At 41.4% G+C, this 23480-nt stretch overlaps 1 protein-coding gene across 2 annotated transcripts in view; it reads right to left on the reverse strand.

The window, feature by feature from the left end:
* THOC2 (THO complex subunit 2) overlaps positions 1 to 23480 on the reverse strand; it is a 196926-nt gene that overhangs the window by 26824 nt on the left and 146622 nt on the right. Inside the window, exons 34-36 of one of the 2 annotated variants that reach the window (XM_077478429.1) lie at positions 6804 to 6941; positions 5738 to 5804; positions 4746 to 4894 (exon numbers count right to left, since the gene is read on the reverse strand). In XM_077478429.1, the coding sequence (XP_077334555.1) occupies positions 4746 to 4894; positions 5738 to 5804; positions 6804 to 6941 (354 nt within the window). Of the gene's footprint in view, positions 1 to 4745; positions 4895 to 5737; positions 5805 to 6803; positions 6942 to 23480 lie in introns of those variants that run through there. The other variant, XR_013272430.1, reaches the window with a different exon arrangement.

Here is a 23480-nt window from a genome sequence, read left to right on the forward strand (position 1 = left end):
ATACAGGTATTTTCACCCACGTCCGGGCATAGATAGCCGCAGATTCTGCGGCTATTACGACACTTCCTGCAGGGCCCCCGCTGTCTGCTGGGAAACACATGGATCCCAGAGACAGCGGGGACAATCCTTATTGCGCATGCGCAGTAGGGAACCGGGAAGTGAAGCCACAAGGCTTCACTTCCTGAATCCCATACCGAAGATGGCAGCGGCAGCACCCGAGAGCCGATCGAGCGATCGGCTTCGGGTGACGACTTTGCGGGCGCGCTGGGCGGGTAAGTGTCCATATTTTTTAAGTCAGCAGCTGCAGTATTTGTAGCTGCTGACTTTTAAAAACAAAAAACGGCGGAACTCTGCTTTAAGCTGACAGCACAGGTTCACTAGTATAGAATTACATGCCTGTCAAAAGTAGAGTCACTTTACCTATCTTTCTGGCTGCCTGTTCAGTTCTTGCTGGCAAGTGAATGCATTTCACACTTTTTGGTGTACAAAAAACCTACCTGGACTTGCATATTGTGGCTTCTCGCACAGACTCGTATCATTACACTACATGGATACCTGAAGTGGCTGGCAAGCAGCCATGAGGTGGCATTTCCACTGCCAGGCTGCTGGAAAGACAAGTATGGGACTCTACTTTTAGCAGGTATAGAATTCCATACAAGTGACCCTGTGCTGAAAGGGTAACACTGGATAAGTGGTTAGTACTTCCGACTGACAGCACTAGGAAGAAGGATGCCACTCTAGGCTGAAGTTCCTGTGAAACACACGCCCTGTTGAAGCAAGCAGGCTCTGCAAAGGATCAAAGAGCAAAAAAGTCCTGCACGGCGGCACATCGGTACACCTTTATTGCGTAAAAATAAAATCCAAAACAGTCAGGTCAGTCCACACAATGCAGAGGTAGCAGGGGCAATAACCAACGCGTTTCATGCCGTGGGTCGGTTCTTAATCATAGCTATAATTATAATAAATATAATATATATATATATATATATATATATATATATATATATATATATGTAAATATTACCTAAAAGGTAGGTGCTAAAGTAGTATTTTTCTAGCTGCAGGGCTCAGGTGCAGGTAAATTTAGCCAGGCCTGTGTGTTATTTCAGGCCTGGTTGTTTTGATCTGGGAATGGGAGTGTAGCCACTGTACTCTGGCTCAGAGATCCTCCTCTGCTTTCAGGATTGTTCTAGAAAGGAGGCTGGACTTGAGACCTGAGTGGCAGGTAGCTCATGTGAGGAGCCTTGACCAATCATTAACTTGTATTGGCAGGGGGCAGGCCTCCCATATAAGCTGGGGTCACATACTTCCAGGGAAGAGTTGGAGCACAAGAAAGACAGCATGGAGTACCGAGGTGCTCTACTGGGCGTACCCACGTGGGGATGTGCCGTGCGCAGGAGGAGGAATGGAGGAGCCGCTAGGAAGGAGTACTAGGGAACGATCTTCATCTCTATGAGAAAAGTATCAAGTTTCTGTGACCGGGGAACACAAGACTTGCATGCTGGAGAAGATCAAGTAAAAGTAGCAGTAAAGTGGCGGAAGTAGATTGGCATTCTGTGACCGGGGAACACAGGACTTTGATTCAAATGAGAAGGTCAGTGTAACGTAAAGAAGTAAAAGCTGGAGAGAGTAGTGTAGCATGCTGTGTGGCTGGGAAGCACAGCATGAACAGAAGTGAACAGGCTGGGAACAGTAATGCCATCTTATGCCACGTGCCAAGTGATCAGGAGTGGAGATCCTGTGTGCACACTGGTAGCAACTTCCAGAGACTGTGAGGCTATTTAATTCTCTGAGCCATGGAAGATAGGCGGTATAGGCTTTTGGCTCTCTGATATGTAACAGGAAAACCACATCAGTCTAGAGGGGAATTATTCAGAGTGATTCTTCTTGTCCCAACTGGAAGCAGTGAGTAGTAAATCTTTAGTCAGATATGCCAAGTAACAGAAGAAGCAATAGTATGTAGTGAGGATTCTACAGGGTAAATCTATTTACTAGGCCAAGGCCATGGAAGATACCTTTCAATATACAAAACCTATATGCGCATCTCATACCTCCCTTGTTTCATCCAAGTTATATCCCATCAATAAAGAGAAAGAAAACCAAATCATTGACTGTTTAATGTCTTTACATGGTGCGTGGGAGGTCGGCAGCAGGATGATTGGTGGATTGCTATAACCAACTCAGCAGCCCTTACAAGGGTCCTGCTACATATGAACTTGCAGATATGCATCCCTGATGCTGATGGATATCAGATGTTTTCCTCCTTGTAGGGTAGAGAAACTGCTGACCTGATCGACTCCATAGAAAGGAGAGGGTCTTCAGGAAGGGATATAAATTCTTTTAGATCTAGAATGGATCTGCTGAATTTCTGCATGGATCTGTACATGTCCAGGAAACGCATGAAAAGGGCAGTGAAGGTTATAAGGAACCTAAGAAGAAACTGATCAGCTGACTCTACTAGGTAACTAGAAAGAGACATGAACCGTCTCTGTAAGAGATAAGTACCAGTAATCTCTCAGATTGAGAGTCTGAAAAAAGGTTCAACTCCAGTTGTCTCCTCTGCAGAGTAGTAATCGGCTTGCCTTTCTTCCTGATCCGGTAGTCCCTCATCCTCTACTCACTGTTCCCTTAATAAGGAATCTAAAAGGTGGAGATCTAATTTCCTATCCTTGGATAGCGGATGCGCTTAAAGTCGTTTCCTTCTAGGCTTTGTAGGGCTGAGTAAAAAACAATTTTCAATCATGTATACAGGGGCTGAATGTCTTCTCCCCTAGAGTGACGTTGGAGGCCGTCGACACGGCATAGAAGCAGCTTCCCCTGACACAGGAGAAGGCGTCCGTTTAAAATAAAAGGACATTTAGACCTTATTTTAGTACCTTTAGTACCTTTCCTGCTTGAAATTATTTATCAGTTTATGAATCAGCCTTTAGTACTTGTCACAGTGTAATGGTAGCATGGCATTTCCCAATTACAGATGTACAAGTACCCCGAGCCACTCAGTTTACCCAATTGGGGGGAGAGGCAATAAGAACCCCCTCAGCTGCTAGGACGCACGCTGTTGTAGCACAGATTGAAAGGGTATTTGTATTCTCACTCCCTCTAGAGGAGACTTTAAGGCATTACAATATTAATATGAAAGAAAAGTCATTGGTGGACTTTGCAGTTCCTAAGCTTTTCTCTTACCTTTTCCTTACTGCAGGATACGTCTGAAAACAGACAGATCCAGACTTCACCCATCACGGTGGGCAGTTTAGTTAAACCTTCAAAGACCAGAACTCTTTAAATAGGGGTTCCACTCCTTTGGACCTGTATAGCACTCCTCAGGACAGCTTTAGGTAAAGTAGCAAAACCAAAAAGAGTTCTGGTTCCTAGGGTCCAGCCCTCAAAGAGAAGCGTTACAGGCAAACCCTCGTTCTTCTATGCGAGGCTCGGGTACCATCCTGTGGCCGCAGTGGCGTGGATGGATCCGGTTGTGGAGTTTTTTCTTTTTTAAATCCAGCATGGATCCCTCCTGGAGCTCCTCAGAGCACATCTTCACTCGTGACTAAAACTGATGTGAATTGACTCCTGGAAGGCGGAGGGGTTATATAGGGAGTGAACTTCCTTGATTGGGCATGCCAGTGTCAACACCTGAAGGTGTCCCATAACCCATTAATTACTTAGGCTCTGTGTCCCATGACGTACGATAAAGAAAATTACATTTTAGTCTCATCTGATCATATAACACCTTTTTCCATGTGGCCTCAGAATATTTAAGGTGCGTTTTGGCAAAGCTCAGTCGGGGCTGCATGTGGTCTTTCTTGAGTGTCTTTTTTCTTACAACCCTCCTATACAAGCCCCATTTGTGGAGCATTTGTGATATTGTCGTCACATACACACATTGACCACTCTTTTTCATAAATTCCTGTAACTGCTTCAGAGTTGCTGTAGGCCCCTTGGTAGCCTCTCCAGCCAGTTTCCTCCTGGTTCTTTCATACATTTTGGAGAGACGTCCTGATCCATGTAGGATCTGTACCAAATACCTTACACTTGTTAATAATAGACTTCACTGTGTCTCTAGGTATTGATAAGGCCTTTGATTTATTTTTTGTATCCATCTCCTGACCTGTGCCTGTCCACAACTTTATCCCAGAGATTTTTTGACAGTGCCTTGCCACCGATATTTGATTGTTTGCTTCGGTCGCACTACCAGGGACTGAAATTCTCAAGGAAAGCTCTTTGCATGCTGAGCTAATCAAAATGACCACAGCTGATCAAAATCAAAATGACTACAGCTGATCACAGTTAAAAGGTCAAATGGCTGTGTGTGCCATTGAGAAAGTGATTAGCTACACATCATTTTTAGGAGAGTGGTGATCCTCTTTCCTTCTTTTGCATGCATGCTTGAGCTAAAGGCACATGGATTCCAGAACTGCTACACGAACCATCTGCCCTTATTCAAGATGGCGACGTCCAGAAATGCTAGGGGTGTTTTCAAAGTAATTTTTCATGGATAGAACGTGAGCTTGTTTTGAATATTAAAAATGAAATCGTGTTTTTGGTTTGTGGTGCTCAGATGCAGTGTAGTTCTACTTTAAGGTGCATCTGTGTGAACAACGTTTACGAGATATGAAAGACTGCCTCAGAAAACTAGCATTCAGCTGAAGTTGTACAGGAACAAAAGCATGATATGTTGAGCTTAGTTCATTAATGCAGGCACAAATGGAAGTCACAATCTCCTATAGAGGAAGGAGTAGGTTATATACCTTCTTGCTGCTAGAAGAACTTTTTTCCATCTTGTCTTTCATAAGCTCCCCTTTTTCCTTATTTGAAGATTTCGATTTGTTTCGGTCTTTTTCATTTGAGTGTGGGGAATCTGATGGACTCTCACTTTTACTATGTTTCGAAGAGCCACCTAAAACAACAACAGCTTGCATTAGAAATCAATTACACTTTAGAAAATCTACTGCAGATACCAAGAGCTGATACTTTGCATTTAAAAGACATTAAAAAGTCGTTTCTCTTAAATGTGGAATTGACTCAAAATTATACTGCAAATCTGTGATGAATAGAACTACATTATAGTTAGACAAACTGCTCAGACTTTATATAATGTTTTCACAACAGCTGGACTGTGTGCCTGCTGCTGCCTCAGTTCCTGTGAGGGGAAAGAGAAAGTGCAGCACTGCTGCTCTTGGGCACAATACTGGATCGAGGTCCAGCTCCGGTGAGTATTTAAAAGGTGCTGGGGGGAGCAGATCATGAAAGACTTTTTACCTTAATGTAGAAAATGCATTAAGGCAAAAATAAACCTTTATCCTTTACAACCACTTTAATTACAAAATCGTATTATTACACCAAAGCCAACAGTCTTATCAGGCAACAGATCTGAACAGCTGTTTACTTGCTGATTTCCATTCTCTGCAAACAGGAAAGCAGACACAATCCAGGTGTCTACAGCTAAATTCTATGGTACAGCAATTTTCACAGATGTGTGAAACTATCTTTTCCAGCAGATATTGCTCCTGTGACAGCAAGCTGGTGGAATTTGTTGCAATATATACGCAAGCCATCAGCCCTCCTCGGTGACCGAATCAACCACTGGGCTGTTTCATATAGTTATCAAAAGAATTTAATAAAGGAAAGCCATGCAACATAAATCCTTAGTGCAATTTTGAATTGGCCGCAGTGCTGTGGAAGAATTATAGCCCATCCTGGCCAAATATACTGTACAGTCCCAAAATTTAACTTCGCTCACCTGTTCCATTTTCTTCTTTGCGTCTCTTCGTTTCTTGGGTCACTTCACGTTCATTGTTTGAGTGATCCTTTGCAGAACAAAAAAAAGGAGAAAAATGCAGATTATAGCAGTCATAGGTTAAAAATATATATTTGGATTAGTGCTATGAATTTATATAATGAGTTCATCTAAAATTAATATTTCCATTTTGGGTAGCTGCCGGTAGGCCAAGTCAATTCCAATACATCTCAGGAAGCACCGCATTCTGCACACGTTTTCCAAAATTATACAATGTAAAAATATGTTCATCGTGGGTGAAAGCTGTGTAAATATATATGTAACTTTATTAGATCCCTTACGCTACATTCACACCGGAGATTAGGGCCAGTGAGAACAGTAGCTGTAGGAATCAGATTCCTGCTGTGGCTCTCAGCGGCTAGGTGCAGCTGCGGGCCCCATTAACTATAATGACAAGTTTCCAGTGGCCGCAGCTTTGCGTGCCTCATCGCTGGCCGTGCAGAGAGCCGTGAATAGCTGCAGCCACTAACGAGCTGTCACAGTCAACGGGGCCCAACGACCTGTCAGTCAACGGGGCCAATCTTCAATTCCTGATTCTACTATTCCAACAGGTCCTAATCATCAGTGTGAATGTAGCCTTAGCACTTGTACACACGGTCGGAGATTCCGATAGAATGTGTCCGATTGGACCGATTTGTCGGAATATTCCAATTGTGTGTGGTCTACACTGGACTGTTTCCGTCGGAGTAGCCGACGGACCAAGTTTTCCAACTTGTTGGTAAATTTTTCCGACAAAATGCTCCGATCGGACATACTCCGAACATGTGTAGACAAAGTACCACGCATGCTCAGATCAAATTCCTACACCAAAGCTATTGGCTACTAGCCTGAACGTAGTCCTGTCGTAAAGAAATTACGTCATCATGTCGGATTTTCCGTCAACTTTGTCCGACCGTGTGTATGCAACAGTTTTGGACAAAATCCGACGGATTTGGTTGTCGGAATCTCCGACCGTGTGTACAAGGGCTTAGTGTTCACATTATAACAGCAAAGATAAAATTACACAAACCCTTTTCCTTTCTTTCTTTTCTTTATCTTCCTTTTTCTCTCTTTCCCGTGACCTCTCTCTTGTTTTGTCAATCTCTTTCTTCTCTACCTCTTTCTCTTTGCTCTTGGATGTTGGTGGTGTAGTGTGGTTTGTGTAGTGCTGTTAAATGAAAAGACATTACAAAATTACAGCCTTACACAAGACACACAAGTCAAGACATCTATCTGAAAACATTTTATTTTCTTGTCCAGCCAATCTGTTAAAACCCAAAACGAAAAAAAATAAATGTCATTAGAGCCATTTGTGTGTTCACTCTCAAAACGTCTTCTTGCTTTTCCAATAGCAGTGCAGTCATTCTGAATTCAGGAGAGAAGTTTGATGTTGATCTTGAAAAATCTTGCACTGAACTACTTTATAAGTTAATGGAGAAAGCTTGTTAAAAAGAAATCTCCATCTGTGTAATCTGGGTTAACTAAACAACACAGAACATACAATATTTTATGCCCTTCAACTTGGAATTAAATGAGGCAGAAAGAAAACTTGACTCACAAAGATGTCAAGAATGCCAGCACAATACCTAACCACATGATTAAAAAAATGTTTTAATAAAGTTTTGAAAAACAAAGCATACAAAAAAAAAACACATGTAAACGAACCAATTAGGAGTAGCACCTCACCGCCAGTAGCGCGTAGTGTAGTACAAGCCATACACCCAATTAATAATTAGAAGCTGGAATTACTACTATAGCTACAAAAAGGTGTTGATGTTGAAACTGCTTGCTAGCCTGCGCATAACTCCTTTTACCTTTTTCTCATCCACACTGACATGACATTACTTACATGATTATCCTTTTCCTTTACATCTCCTTTTATGTTCGGTCATCTATTTAAAGGGTAGGATCACCTTTACAGAAAATCTGTAAGGTGAACTTACACTGGACCCCCTTAGCCCATCCCCCCTAGTCCCACTATACAGGAGTCTTACGATCACCCACTGTGAGACATCAGGTTGCCAATTCACCAGTCCGCGGCTTACTCGCCTATACGTACCTCTCAGCGTGTATGGATAGGAGGCATTCTAATTGGTTGGCGCCATCAGATGGACAGTGCTGACCAATCAGAACCCGCCCTGTCAGCACTGAAGAGGAAAGAAACCCGTGGTGATTTCAAATCCCTGGACAGCTAAAGAGGCAAAATGATGTCTCAGCGGGAGTTCGTGGGACCGGGAGGGTCCAGTGTAAGTTCACCTTACAGATTTTCTATAAAAGGGGAGCTTACACTTTAAAGTAAGCCTGTAACTAAAAACATAGGGGTGAAATTGCAGGCCTTTTGAAAATGCCAGTTGCCTTGCCATCATCATTGGCTTTAAATTGTTTTTAGACATTGACGTGGTCTGAACTCCTACAATGTATACTTGTTCTGGATCAGTAAATTTAAGTATGAAATTCACTGGACCAGAATGATAAGCCAGGCATCTCATTTTCAAAATGATAGTTCAGCAATGACATTTGCATTTTTGTTTTTTTTTAAATGACAGGTTTCCTTTGCAGATGATTCCCAATTGCAAATTACTTTGTGCACTGTGTTAAGGTAGGCCATTATTAAGAATTGGCTGCCAACACCACAAATGGATCAAAAAAAAAAATGCCCATGACCATTTTCTTAGCAATGCAGTGCACCACAACACATAGTATATGAATGAATGACACCTAAAATAAAGGCCCAATACACAATACCTAATTTTTTAATCAAGTGCCTTTTAAAGTGCATGCAGATGCTGAGTAGCATTCTTTGTACAAACATGCATATTTGTGCTTATGGAGGAGGTAGGTAACCAGGTGCCGTGGCACCCTGGGTTGCCTTCTGGCTACTTCAGTGATGTCTTGGCAAAATGCCTAATAATTGCCCAAAAAATTGTAAACAAGCCAGCAGGTCGATCAAGCCTGCCTTTTAGTTACAAACGGTCACCGTTTTTCATGGTGCAGCATTACAACCTCGTGTACCATGGAGGCCATTTCAATTTAAAGCGGAGGTCCACCCTAAAGTGGACCTTCCGCTCATTGGAACCCTCCCCCCCTCCGGCGCCACAATTGGCACCTTTCAGGGGGGAGGGGGGGGTGCAGGTACCTGTACAGTACAGGTATCTGCACCCACTTCCGGCGTAGATTCTGCAGAAGGTACGCCCCTTTCCGCAGAATCTACGCCCCTTTCCGAAGGTCCCCCGCTGCCTGCTGGGAAACACACGGATCCCAGAGACGGCGGGGACCATCCTTATTGCGCAGCGCGACTCGCGCATGCGCAGTAGGGAACCGAGAAATTAAGTCGAAAGGCTCCACTTCCTGATTCCCATACCCAAGATGGCGGCGGCAGCACCCGAGAGACGATCGAGAGATCGGCTTCAGGTGCCGACATCGCGAGCGCGCTGGGCGGGTAAGTGTCATTATTTTAAAAGTCAGCAGCTGCAGTATTTGTAGCTGCTGGCTTTTAAAAAAACAAACAAAAAAACAGCGGACTCCCGCTTTAATAAGAAGGACATCAGGCACCTGCACAGAAATCCTTGTTTGTCCCGCTCTCCTGCCCCTTTCCATCAGCACTGGGGTCCTGTTAGCCGAGTTAGGGAGAGAGACTGATGGAGAAGAGAATTGCTGGGATACTAGCCATACTTGTCTAGAATTTAAGCTCACGCCTACTAAATTGGATAAAAATTGAAGCTATCAGATGAGATGCAGTAACTGAGTATATATACAACTGAAGGTGCTCCGGCTGCTTGAAAATAATAGAAAGCAGTGCAGATTCCTCCATCTATGCTTTTTTTTTTTTTTTTTTTTTTTAACATGAAAGGGGGAATCTGTCGATTCTGCATGGCTAGCTTAAGCGTTACCATACGCATTACATTCTGACTGTACAATCTGTCCAGTTTCCTATAGCCACAACTATAAAAATAAAAAATGGACAAACCAGAACAATCTTATTTATATCCATTGTGCAGGTTTATGCAATAAATAGTTGCCGATAGCTCTAAAGAAGAATATACAATCTGACTGTATAGTAACCCTAAGCTCAGCCAATGTAGGGATGCTTTAATAATATTACAAAAGATTTCAGCGAAATGGCTTCACACACCTGTCGCCTGACAAGTTTTAGATAAAAACAAAATGAAAAAGTTAAGTATATGTGGAGTATTCAATATTTTTTCAATAAAAACATGATAGATGTTAAAAGCTTTGGAATATAGGAATAACTTTTTTTTTTTTGGACTAGGATGGGTCGAAAGGAGTCAAAATATGTACTAAGCTTATCTGAGAAAGTATTTTACCAAAAGAGTAGTTGATGTTTGGAATAGACTTCCAGCATAGATAACGAGTCAGCCAATAGTAAGTGGATTCAAACATGCTATAAACAGATTTATATACAAACAAAAAAAAAAAAAAAAAAAAACGGAAAAAAAAAAATATATATATATATATATAAAAAATGGGAGCAGACTCGAAGGACCACTTAGGCTGCTTTCACACTGGGGCGGGAGCGGCGGTAAAGCAGCGCCATTTTTAGCGGCGCTTTGCCGTCGTTTTAGCGGCGGTCTGCGGGCGCTAGCGGGGTGGATTTAACCCCCGCTAGCGGCCAAAAAAGGGTTAAACCCGCCCGCAAAGCGCCGCTGCAGCGGCGCTTTGCCGGCGGTATTGCCGCGGCGTCCCATTGATTTCAATGGGTAGGAGCGGTGAATACACCGCTCCTTCACCGCTCCAAAGATGTGGCTAGCAGGACTTTTTTCACCGTCCTGCCAGCGCATCGCTCCAGTGTGAAAGCCCTCCGGCTTTCACACTGGAGGGAAAGGGGCCGGTTTTTTCAGGCGCTACACAGGCACTATTTTTAGCGCTGTAACGCCTGAATACCGCCCCAGTGTGAAAGCAGCCTAAGTCTTGTTTTCTGCTGTCATTCTTCTATATTAAAAGTGTATAGGAATAAAAGAATGAAAAAAAAAAAAACAGAATAACCCGTGTGATACTGCAACTTAACAAGAGTGAGAACTGTGCGATCACATGACCGCTGGATCACTACGCTGAGGGCGGCACAGTGGTGTAGTGGTTAGCACTCTCACCTAGCAGTAAAAAGGGTCGCTGGTTTGAATCCCAACCACCACACTACCTGCCTGGAGTTTGTATGTTCTCCCTGTGCCTGTGTGGGTTTCCTCCTACACTCCAAAGACATGCAGGTAGGCTAATTGGCTTCTGTCCCAAATTGGCCCTAGTATATGAATGGGGACCTTGGATTGTGGGATCCTTGAGGGTAGAGACTGATGTGAGTGTGCAATGTACAGGGATAGGGACAATTGTAGACACTCACTCAGGTTGAACTGGATGGACTGGTGTCTTTATTCAAACTTACTAACTATGTACGCTCTTTGCTCTTGGTCTTCTCTGAGCAGATAGCAGGGACTGTTAGCCTCCACTCTCTCCTCCAGTGCTCACTGAAGTACCAGGCTGGAAAGAGGATGAACACAGCTGGCTTTGACTTTCAGTTGCAGTTGAGGGCCAGAGTCAGCTGTCAATCAGATAGCTGGGTGGATCCTGAAAATATGCTCTGGGTCCTTCCAGAGCCTGGAGCAGCTCTGTGATGTCAGCTGATAGTGGGAAATAGCACGCAAGAAGCGGACTATGGGTAATCGGAAAGTAAAACTGAGTGCACTCCTGTGACCCAGAGGAAAAGTATAACAAAAAAAAAGTTTTGCCCATACATTAATAAAAAATAAAAAAAAGGTACACTGCTGCAGTAATAATGAACATAAAGGTGGATTTTAAAGCAGAACTTAGCTTTCATTTTTTTGCAATGCAGTCTCAGCTACATATTCGGAAAAAAAGTGCATGCATGCAAACCTGCAAATTCATCTCTCCTTTTTTTCCCCAACAGTTCAACTATTCTTAGCAGGTGCTGCAAAAATTCCAGAGGTCATAGACTTGCTATGTTTTGCCGGCCATACACGGTTCTAATTTCGAAAATCGTATCTAAAGTCTCATACACACGATAGGTCTTTGTACAAACTTTCCCGTGGATTTTTGTACAAAGGGCGTCGGCCCTGAACTTGTATTGCATACACACAGCAGGACTTTTTCAGCCAACTTTCACCAAATCACGTGGTTTTTCTGCACTTTACCGCCACCTTTGGTCAACTTCTGTATTGTTGTCTGATCTTTTGCATTGGTTCTGAGCATGCCTGTTTGTACTTTGTACAAAAGTCCTATGGTTTTCTGTACACACGATCGGACTTTGCTCCATCTGACTTTTGTTGCCAGAAAGTTTGTCCGTTCGCACAGCCAACAAAAGTCAGATGAAAACCAAAAAAGTTTGTCCAATGGAGCGTACACACGGTCGGATGTTGCTCCAAAACAGCTAATTTGCATGTTTGTTGTCAAAAAGTCTGATCGTGTGTACGGGCCTTTAGAATTTTCGTAATAATTTCACACCATTAGTGGGCTGTAGCAACAGCCGATTTTCCTGCGGAAATCAAATTTGAGGAATCGCACATGACGGAAAATTTTGGAAAAACAAACGATATTCTAATCAATGATGGGAGAATCGTGCGAGAAATGCAATAAGAAAGTTTATGGAGAGAAAAGAAGATTCCCGGCCACAAAAATTATTTTCTGTAGCAACATGAGGTGAAATTGAAGGCTTGGTCGGCCGAATTTCGAAAATCAATGGTGGCATCATCGGATCACAAAAAAAAAAAATAAAAAAAAATAAAAAAAAATTCAGATTTTGAAAAGAAAATTTGTTTGAAATTTGACCGTATATGGCCTGCATTAGTGCCCTCTGCATGTTAAGAAGGGGTAAACGAACATTGCTGTGTCCACTCCCTCCTCTTTTTAAAAAGGGAAACTATACTCTGGCGCTTCACACTGGCAGCTGACATGTTTGAGCAGCCGTCTGCCTTCCTTGGCCTAATCGATATGACATCAAACCCACGCATGTGGAGCAGCTCAGTTTGCTTTGGCCTTGCAGAATTTCTACAGTGGGCTAAGCGTGCCAGATCACTGGACAGGGGTGGACTGGCAGGTAGATAACTTTAATAAATTAGAGCCAAAGCATGTCTATTCCGCATTAAAAATTCTGCCTGTTTGTCCATTTTTATATTGCACATAAAAGTTCCACTTTAACACCACTCACAGCACATGAACTAGCAAACACTCCCTGAATCTCGGTCGCTGTCTGCCTTTTCTGACAGCTTTCTCTGTTCCAAGCTGACAATTGCTATCCACACAGCTCCTCTGAATTGCATCTACAGTTGCACTCATAAGTTAACATACCCTGGTAGAAGTTATGATTTCTTGGCCATTTTGGTCAAAAAGTAAATTCTACTTTTTATTGATAATATACAGAAAAACTGTTTTTGTACACTCTACGAAATTATGTTAAGTGTAAACAATAGATTTTATGACAGCAAATCAAACCCCTAAGGAAGAATTTCACTGTGTAGGTTGAAACGCATTGGGAATTGGCATACCAGACAATTTGATATAATGTTGTGTAGTATTGTATGTCCATATAGTCTTGTAGAATTTTGAATGGAGTTACATAACCCGACCAGAGCTCATATTTTAAATGCCTATGTGTCCATGTTACATTGCCAATTTTCAAAAAATTATTCTTTAACTATTTTTCTAACCATTTCTATTTTTGCTGCGGAAAAAACCCCACTGGGGAAGATTTTCCCATATTGGCTTGCATACAGTAACCCCATCTTGACAATAGTAAAAACATATATGCGGCATTAATAAAGCAGGTCCTTATTGATGGGGGTCACCTATATGCGTACCTGGGACAGCCCGTCACCTGATAGCTGTAATAGCCTCTAATTGGCTTTCACAGTGATCATTGAGCCATGAAGTTTTCCGTGATAAGCCATATGTTTTATTTCTCTTCTGAATGTAAAGATAAGATCCTTGCTGTAAACAGTGTGTAAGAAAAAAAGTTAGATCAAAGTTTGATCTAGGTCAGTGTCAAGGCCTACTGTTCAAGATAAAATGTCAGGGTCAGTATATTTTGGGTAGGATTTAAAAAAAGATAAAAAAATAAATAAAAGAAATAAAAAAGTACACTATTGTTTCTGGGCACTACTACGGGGAACAAAACACCACCGCACACGTGGTATCACTGTGATCGCTAGGATCAGAATTTATTTTTGGGTTGTTCTTTGGTGGCAAGTTATGGTAACATGGTATGATACAACACTGTTGCGCTCTCTTATACAATGCAATAAATGCAGTGCTCACTATTGCACACAACTTAAATAAAGCCAACAATCACCACTAGTGATAAAGTGAATAAGTTAAATCAACCTTACACATTGGGTGTAAAACAATATCCTCAAGATTCATCTGTGAAATATATTGTTTGAAGTGCCACCACTTTATCACCCTGAGCCTCTTACCAAAAAAAAAAAAACCCCCCCCCCCAAAGTATGGGTGGTCTATCAATACTCAAAGCTGCATGGACCTTGTAGTAATGGATCATTCATCACAGGGAACCATAAAGCACATCAGCTGGAGACTACTATATCTCTCTCTTTTGCTTCAAAAAAATGACAGCCCAGCAAGAGAAACAAATTACAGGTCTCCAATAGTAAAAAAACGCTTTTTTATTGGCTGAAAAAGGTGTAAATCTACTAAACATGAATCACAAAAAAAAGCGCCTAACAAAACAAACCGTAAGACCGCATAGCTAGTGCAGACTCCAGCGTACACGATGACGTTAGTACCGGCTCCTCCCCACATGGTTATAGTAATAGCAAGTAATAAAGAGCTACATTTAAAAAAAAGTTTTTTTTACTATTTTGGGCCAGTTTCAGTTTGCCTTTGACCAAAAAAAAAAAAAAATTATATATATATATATATATATATATATATATATATATATATATATATATATATATATATATATATATATATATATATATATATATATATATATATATATATATATATATATACACATATATATATATACACACACACACATATATATATATATATACACATACACATATATACATACATACATACACATACATATATGTATATGTGTATATATATATATACACATACACACACACACAATTTGCCACCAAAAGAAAGCTCAATTTGTCCTGAAAAAGAGAAAAAAAAATCAATAAAAAATAAAGTATAATCCACCTGGATACACAAAGTTGTTGCAATGACATGTTTAGCTTTACGAATGCATGTCAAAGTTGCAAAATTGCGTTTAGGCATTAAAATGTGTTACCCTCAATTACTAAGGGGTTAAACAAAGATGCTTGCACTATACAGTTTCTCGTAAATCTAAAGGAGATTCTGACATTATACACTCAGAGGTCCTCTATGATTAAGCCAGTGAGCAGGTCAAACACTTTAGGAGGACATAATCTTGAAAGGATAGGAGCTGAAGCTGATCTGTCATATCATCAGACTGGTCTACCAGTGTGCATGTTGTGTGTGTTGCGATACAAAATACTGCTTTATATATAAAAACGGTTTCTTTCGCCTATCATAACATGCCCTGAACAGAAACACATTAAGCTTTAAAAAAAAAAAAAAAACAGTAACTCTACCCTCTGGCACATTGCAAAGATTTGAAAAAACTTTGTTGCAGATACCTACCTTTTGCTGCTCTAAAGATAAAGCCGTTCATCTATGTCTTTTAGATACGGATTTTGAATTGGAATGATTAATTTTTTTTTTTTTATTATTGATCAGCTGATGTACATTTTTGTGGCCAAGTACACCTAAAGTGCAGAATTCTTGTAAAATCAATCACACAAGCAGGAAACTACATTTCTGGGGACAGGCCTTCCGTACACCAACGGTGTATAGAACTCCTTCAGGTTACCATATCGCTGGGGTAGGCAACCTTGAAGAAGTGTAGATCTACCTGAACAACATGGGAGAAGTCAAATATCACCGGGCACAGTGTTACCACCTCACATCTGATTTAAACCTCCAATTGCCGTACTACCGTGTTGCACTCGTGTGCATTGCATGGCAATCATGGGTTTAAATCAGGTGGGGAGGCGGCAACATATTGACTCCTCACCTCCTGTCAAACACACTTGGATCGCTTTTCAGAGGAGCAGCGCGTAAAGTTTGGGGGCGGGGGGGGGGTGTTAAAAGCCTTTGGTTTATTTGTGGTTTTATCGTCCCCACTCCCTACCCCCTTTATCTGCCAAGGCAGCAGTAAAAAGGTGTATGTACAGTATCTCACAAAAGTGAGTGCACCCTTCACATTTTTGTAAATATATTATATATTTTCATGCAACACTGAAGAAATTACACTTTGCTACAATGTAAAGCCTGTCAGTGCTCAGATCATACGCCGCACACTGCATCAAATTGGTCTGCATGGCTTTCATACCAGAAGGAAGCCTCTTCTAAAGATGATGCACAAGAAAGCCCACAAAGATGACCAGGTGACAGCTTTCACAGGTGCTGAAAAGCCCCAAAGGAACCAATCATGTCGAGTGGGCTTCACAGGGAAATTCCTATCCTCTAGGGCAGTAATATTCAATTAGCGGACCTCCAGCTGTTGCAGAACTACAAGTCCCATGAGGCATAGCAAGACTCTGACAGCCACAAGCATGACACTCAGAGGCAGAGGCATGATGGGAGTTGTAGTTTTGCAACAGCAGGAGGTCCGCTAATTGCATATCCCTGCTCTAGGGTGTAAGCTTTATCAGGAATCTGCCTAAAACCACCAAGGGATGGTGGAATGACATGCAGGACAGCCCTTGCCAGAACCAACAGACAGGGAAAACAAAAAAATGTAAGGTTAGGATGAAACTTTCATACCTGTACCATGAAAAGTAAGCCTTCCAAGTGTGATGATAGACCTTGTGAGAGGTCAATGTCCTAGCTTTAGGCAGCATAGGAATAGCAGAGTCAGAGGGGGTCAAACCATCAGGATGGTAGACGGCCCATCTGGAAGTACCTACAGAGCATCTCCCAGGAGTAGGAAAAAGTCTCAGTCCAAAGCCCTTCTGGGCTAATTTGGTGCCACCAAGATCCCTGTAATTGAACGAGAGAGAAAGAGGGTGGGACTTTATATGAGGCATGCTTCCCAGGAGATAACACTATAACAATGAAATTGGCAATTAACTAAAATAATAGAACTAAAGACATAAAATAATTATTTAATGTCATTAGTTCTATTATTTTAGTTAATTGCCCATTTCATTGTTATCGTGTTATCTCCTGGGAAGCATGCCTCATATAAAGTCCCTCTCACTCTCTCTCTCTCTCGTTCAATTATTGGGGATGGAGGCGTTTGGCTGTAGATGCCTTGTGCCTCACATAAAGTCCCACCTTTTAGTAGTTTTTCTTTTTTTTTTTAAAGATCCCTGTAATGCTTTCAATCTCCAATCTGCGAAAGAAGATTTTTTAGTGGATTCTCTACTCTTGGCATGTGGACAAGGCTGAAACTTGCCCAAGCCAGTAGAAGGTTCACATTTTGAAGGGCCAGGCAGCTTCTGACAACTGAGGTTAGCCACAGTTATAACATTGATCAGCGCAAACTATATACCATATAATACTAAAAAGATGGAATATCCTTGTTTGATATGTATTCTACCTCATAGATAAAGTGCAATAAATCAATAATTATACCAAATACTAATGGTGAATCCTAATGCAAATTGCTGCTGTGCATGCAATTATTTAGCTGCTGTGCTAACTATGTAAATACATTTGCTGTGCATGCGATTATTTAGCTGCTGTGCAAAATGCTACTGTGCAAACTACGCAAACAAATTATTTGCGGTTTATGGATGGACTTTTATGGGTATCACTACTCAATATAAATCGGACTGTATTGGTACACCTACACACTTAAAGGTGTACACAAAGGATCATTTGACACCGAGCACTTTATGATAATCTTGCACCATTTTGCACTACTTATTGTTCGTTTAATTATTATTTAATATTTAGCACCCGATGATGATTTTCACGATTTTGCACTATATTGTTTGTTTTAATTATCTGCACAGCAGCAGCTATTTTACTTGCTTTATGAATTTGTGGTAATGTGTTGCGCATTTTTTGAAAATAATTTATTTTTGCGTAGTTTGCACAGTAGCAGTTTGCACAGTAGCAGTTTGCACAGTAGCAGTTTGCACAGTAGCAGTTTGCACAGGAGCTAAATAATCGCATGCACAGCAAATTTACATAGTTAGCACAGTAGCAGTTTTGCATAGCAGCTAAAATAATTCCATGCACAGCAGCAATTTGCATTAGGATTCACCATTAGTATTGGTATAATTATTGATTTATTGAACTTTATGAGGTAGAAAGCATATCAAACAAGGATATTCCTTCTTTGTAGTAATATATGGTATATAGTTTGCGCTGATCACTTTTATTTTTGTTCAAGTGCATGGTATACATTTTAGGTCTAGCAGCAATCTAACCGACATAGCACATTCAGATATTTTTCACTTTAATAGCATGAGGGAACCACATTTTTTCTACAGTTATAACATTATCAGACTGATCCATCACTGGTAGCTCCAAAAGCTGGTTGGTCCAATGCAGGAGGGACAGGCAATTGCCCTTAGCTTGAGAATGTTGAGTTTAGGCTTGCATCTTGTCCTGCATTTTTCCAAATTAAAGGATGAGTTCACCTTTGGAACATGTTACATATGCCACTCGTATTTAGGGTGGAATATAGAATGAGTTCCAGCTTCTGACTCCTCTCCATGTGACAGCGGGCAGGTGATCTTTTCCCCACACCTGAAGTCAGAATATAATGACACACTGGCCCTACAGATCTCCACCCACATGGGCGTGTCAGTCATTCACAGAGTTCCAGGAGTAAATTAACTACAAGCATCGCCAGCCTCCGTGGCCGATGGTTTGTAGTTATTTGCAGGTAAAAAGATGTGCATTTTTAGATTTTTTTTATTCTTTTTTACCCTGCAGCCAGTACGATATAGCACCCACCATCAGCAGATGCAACGTTCAATGCCAGGATCCTGCAGGCTCTCCGTACACTGTCTGCCCAGACCTCCAAAATAGGCAGGCAGTTACTGAATGGCAGTAAGATTCAATGCACTACGAGAGCACTTACCAGTGCTGGTAAGTGCTCTCATAGTGCATTGAATCTTACTGTCATTCAGTAACTGACTGCCTATTTTGGAGGTCTGGGCAGTGTACGGAGAGTCTGCAGGATCCTAGCATTGAAGCTGGCATCTGCTGATGGTGGGTGCTATATCGTACTGGCTGCAGGGTAAAAAAAAAAAAAAAAAAAAAAAAAAAAAAAAAAAGATAAGGCCCCTTTCACACAGGAGGATAGAATTCAGCTTTTATCTGCAGATAGATCAAGTAATCTACCACAGCTAAACTCACACAATTCTTTCCTATGGCCACATTCACACACTGCATTTAGCAAAGGTTTCGTTACATGGGGTTTGGTGCGGTTAGAAATAAAATGTGACTGTGTCCAGGACCGATTTATTGCAGCCATCTGCACATAACTGCAGGTAATCGCAGTAATCACCTACAGATAGGAAAGAAAAACAGGAAGCACATCAGAAATGGAAAAAGAATGTTCCAATGCAGCTAAACGCAGCCGTATGTAAACGCACATAAACACAGCTAATCGCAATGTACAACTGCAAGTGAACACTGTGCCTGGGATTCTCTGAATTTCAAAGTAACAGAACATGCTTTTAACAGCAGCAGAACAGCCACCCGTGTGAAAGGGGCCTAAATCATTTCAGAACTTTTTCCACCTTTAATGTGACCAATAAACTGTACAACTCAGTTGAACAAACTGAAATCTTTTAGGTGGAGGGAAGTAAAAAATAAAATAATATGGTTGCACAAGTGTGCACACCCTTAAACTAATATTTTCTTGAAGCACCTTTTGATTTTATTACAGCCCTCAGTCTTTTTGGGTAGGAGTCTATAAGCATGGCACATCTTGGTTTGGTAATATTTGCCCACTCTTCTATGCAAAAACACTGCAAATCTGTCAGATTGTGAGGCCATCTCCTGTGCACAGCCCTCTTCAGATCAACCCACAGATTTTATATCAGGATTCAGGTCTGGGCTCTCGCTGGGCCATTCCAAAACTTTAATCTTCTTCTGGTGAAGCCATTCCTTTGTTGATCTGGATGCATGCTTTGGGTCGTTGTCAGGCAGAAAGATTTAGTTCCTCTTCATGTTCAGCTTTCTAGCAGAATCCTGAAGGTTTTGTGCCAATATTGACTGGTACTTGGAACTGTTCATAATTCCCTGTACCTTGACTAAGGCCCCTGTTCCAGCTGAAAAAAAAAAAAAAAAAAAACAGCCCCAAAGCATAATGCTGCCACCACCATGCTTCACTGTGGGTATGGGGTTCTTTTGGTGATGTGCCGTGTTTTTGCACCAAACATATCTCTTGGAAATATGGCCAAAAAGTTCAACCTTGATTTCATCAGACCAGAACACATTTTCCCACATGCTTTTGGGAGACTTCAGATGTGTTTTTGCAAAATTTAGCTGGGCTAGGATGTTTTTCTTCATAGTAAAATGCTTCAGTCTTGCCACTCTATCCCACAGCCCAGACATATGAATTACAGAAGATTGTTGTCACATGTACCACACAGCCAGTACTTGACAGATATTGCTGCAGCTCCTTTAATGTTGCTATAGGCCTCTTGGTAGTCTACATGAACAGTTTTCCTCTGGTCTTTTCATCAATTTTGGAAGGACGTCCCGTTCTTGGTAATGTCACTGTTGTGCCATTTTTCTCCACTTGGTGATGACTGTCTTCACTGTGTTCCATGGTATATCTAATGCCTTGGAAATTCTTTTGTACCCTTCTCCTGACTGATGCCTGATGCTTTGGAAGCTCTCTATGGACCATGGCTTTTGTTGTAGGATGCAACTAAGAAAATATCAGGAAAGACCTACTAGAACAGCTGAACTTTATTTGGAGTCAGAGGCACTTTAAATGGTGGCATGTGTGTACGGAGTCCTATTTAATACGAGTTTGAATGCAGCTACATCCCTAGTTATAAGAGGGTGCGCACACTTATGCAACCACATTATTTTAGTTTTGCTTCCCTCCACCTAAAAGATTTCAGTTTATTTTTCATTTGAGTTGTACAGTTTATAGGTCACATTAAAAAAGGTGGAAAAAAAATGTTCTGAAATGTATTATCTTTCTAATTTTTTTACATCACAGAAACCTGACTTTTTAACAGGGATGTGTAGACACCATATCCGCAGATATCCACTGTATGAGATACATCTAGTATCTAAATTATACTCGATTGAAGAATGTTTGCCTGGCATTTAGTTTAAGGCTGAATTCACGCTATGTGCATTGTAAAACGCCAGTCACCACAAGGACACAAAAAAAATAATGGTTTCTTTTTTGTCCCATTCCTGGAGCTGTGCTGCAGACATGCTGCATTTTATCACAGCGCACCATATAGGACTGCACATCACTGTACAGAAGCACAGCACATTGTACTGCTATACAATGACAAGAACAAAGTGTACTTTTGTACACTACCAGTTAAGTTCCATGTGGAAAAAGGGAGCTTTGTGATGTGCTGAAACACGCAACGCACCACTCTCTACCACACCCAGAATGGACAAATACTGGAGAGGAAACTGCTTCTGTCCATTCTGAGTAAATTAGCCCTAAAAATAAAACCAACTGTTTTACTCTAGCAACAAACTGTATTTAAAGTGGTTGTAAACCCTTACAAACCACTTTGACCTACAGGTAAGCCTAGATTAAGGCTTACCTGTAGGTCCAAGAAATATCTCCTAAACCTACACGGCTTAGGAGATATTTACAAAAAGACAGGCACGCTGTCTATGGCACATGCGCCGCAGACAGCGGCGTGCACGGAGCAGGCCGCAGATCACGGCGATATGTCGCTCATGTCGGGTCCCGTGTGCATGCGCGGGAGTGACGTCATCACAGCACCGGAGCAGCGAGACCCGGAAGTCACTCTGGGATAAATGGCAGCGGTGAAGATGAAGGAGGACCGCTTCGGGGGCTTCGCTCTCAGGTAAGTTATTCATAATGAGCTAGTATGCTAGCAGTATGGTTGCATTTAAAAAAAAAAAAAAAAAAAAAAAAAAAAGTGCCTTTACCTCTTTAAACTAAACAATATATCAATTAGTCAAAAGGTACAGTGATACTAAAGACATTACTTTTTTTGCTTAAAAATAATAAACGTTATACTTATCTGCTCTGTGCAATGGTTTTGCACAGAACAGCCCCGCTACTTCTCTTGTCGGGTCCCTCTTCCACGCTCCTGTCGCCTCCCTCCTGCCAAGTGCCCCCACAGCAAGCAGCTTGTTATGGGGCACCGAGGGGCAGCTCTGTGTGTTCATTCAGACAGGGAGCCGCAGCTGGGCCCACCCCTTCTCTCTCCTCATTGGCTCACTGACTGACAGCAGCGGGAGCAAACGGCACTCCACTGTGGTCTCAGCCAATGAGTAGGGAGAGTCCCCAGCAGCTGCATAGAACTCATTAAGATAAAAAACCTTCTGCCTTCACAATCGCTTTAAATAAAAGCATGCCAAGAAGCTTCCTTTTACAGTAGCTTGACTTTATTACACAACAGAAACTTCAAGAGTATTTTAATTTTAGTACTAATAGTTATTACTTACCAGTTACTAACATGACGATTGTGCAGGCTTTTACAAGGTAAAAATGAATATGAAATAAATAAATAAAAAAGAGAAGAGATCCACAGCAGATCATGAAGATCATCTGGCTTCTTCCATCTCTGCTTCAAAGGAAATAAATTCTCATAAAACTCTATAACACTGATCCCCACAGTCCGGAAATGCATGCCTCTAATCTAGCATGAAGCAGAATGTTCCCAACAGTTATTAGTAAAGCAGATGCTATATCTAAAGGAATTTTTTTCTGATTTTGAAGGCAGCTGGAGAGGGTTAAAACCCCTGTCAGGTTCTTTCACCCTCTGTGCCTGATTAAAGATATTTTTCCGTAATATAAGGGATGGAGGCACACCCGCCTAAACAGACTGCAAATTATAAAAAAGATTTTCCTCCACTTCCTGACCTGTACTCTCAACAGGGAGGGTAAAGAGATCTTTCCAATGTAACGGATATAATTTTTGTACGCGCTATCAAATTTTTCTCATTGTGAGACACAGGAAATCTTAACACTTCAAGTTACATTGCTGTCTACAAGGGGATTGAACACTGGCCAAAAAAAAATAAAAAATATTTACAAAAAAAAACAAAAAACTTTTTAATGCACAATATAAAATATTTTGGTAAAATATTAAAGATGACATTACGCCAAGTAAATAGATACCCAACATGTCGTGCTTTCAAGTTGCCCATGCTCGTGGAATAGTGCCAAACGACAGTACTTAAAAAAAATCTCCATAGGCGACGCCTTAAAATTTTGTACAGGTTACCAGTTTAGAGTTAGAGGAGGTCTAGTGCTACAACTATTGCTCTCGCTATAATGTTTACAGCGATACCTCATGTGTGGTTGTGAACACCTTTACATATACGGGCGTGACCTACCTTGGTCAACATGGAGCAATGGCAATCACTAGAATGGCCCCAATCTTAATCCCACAGAGCAAGTGAGGAAAAAGCTTCAAGGGAGGAAAGGCAGAGATCAAGTGTAATGACTTAAAGCCACCAGCGCATCCACTGGTTC

The sequence above is a fragment of the Lithobates pipiens genome, unplaced genomic scaffold (assembly GCF_037356315.1).
Source record: "Lithobates pipiens isolate NorthernLeopardFrog02 unplaced genomic scaffold, aLitPip1_a1.2 Scaffold_1, whole genome shotgun sequence".
Taxonomy (NCBI): domain Eukaryota; kingdom Metazoa; phylum Chordata; class Amphibia; order Anura; family Ranidae; genus Lithobates; species Lithobates pipiens.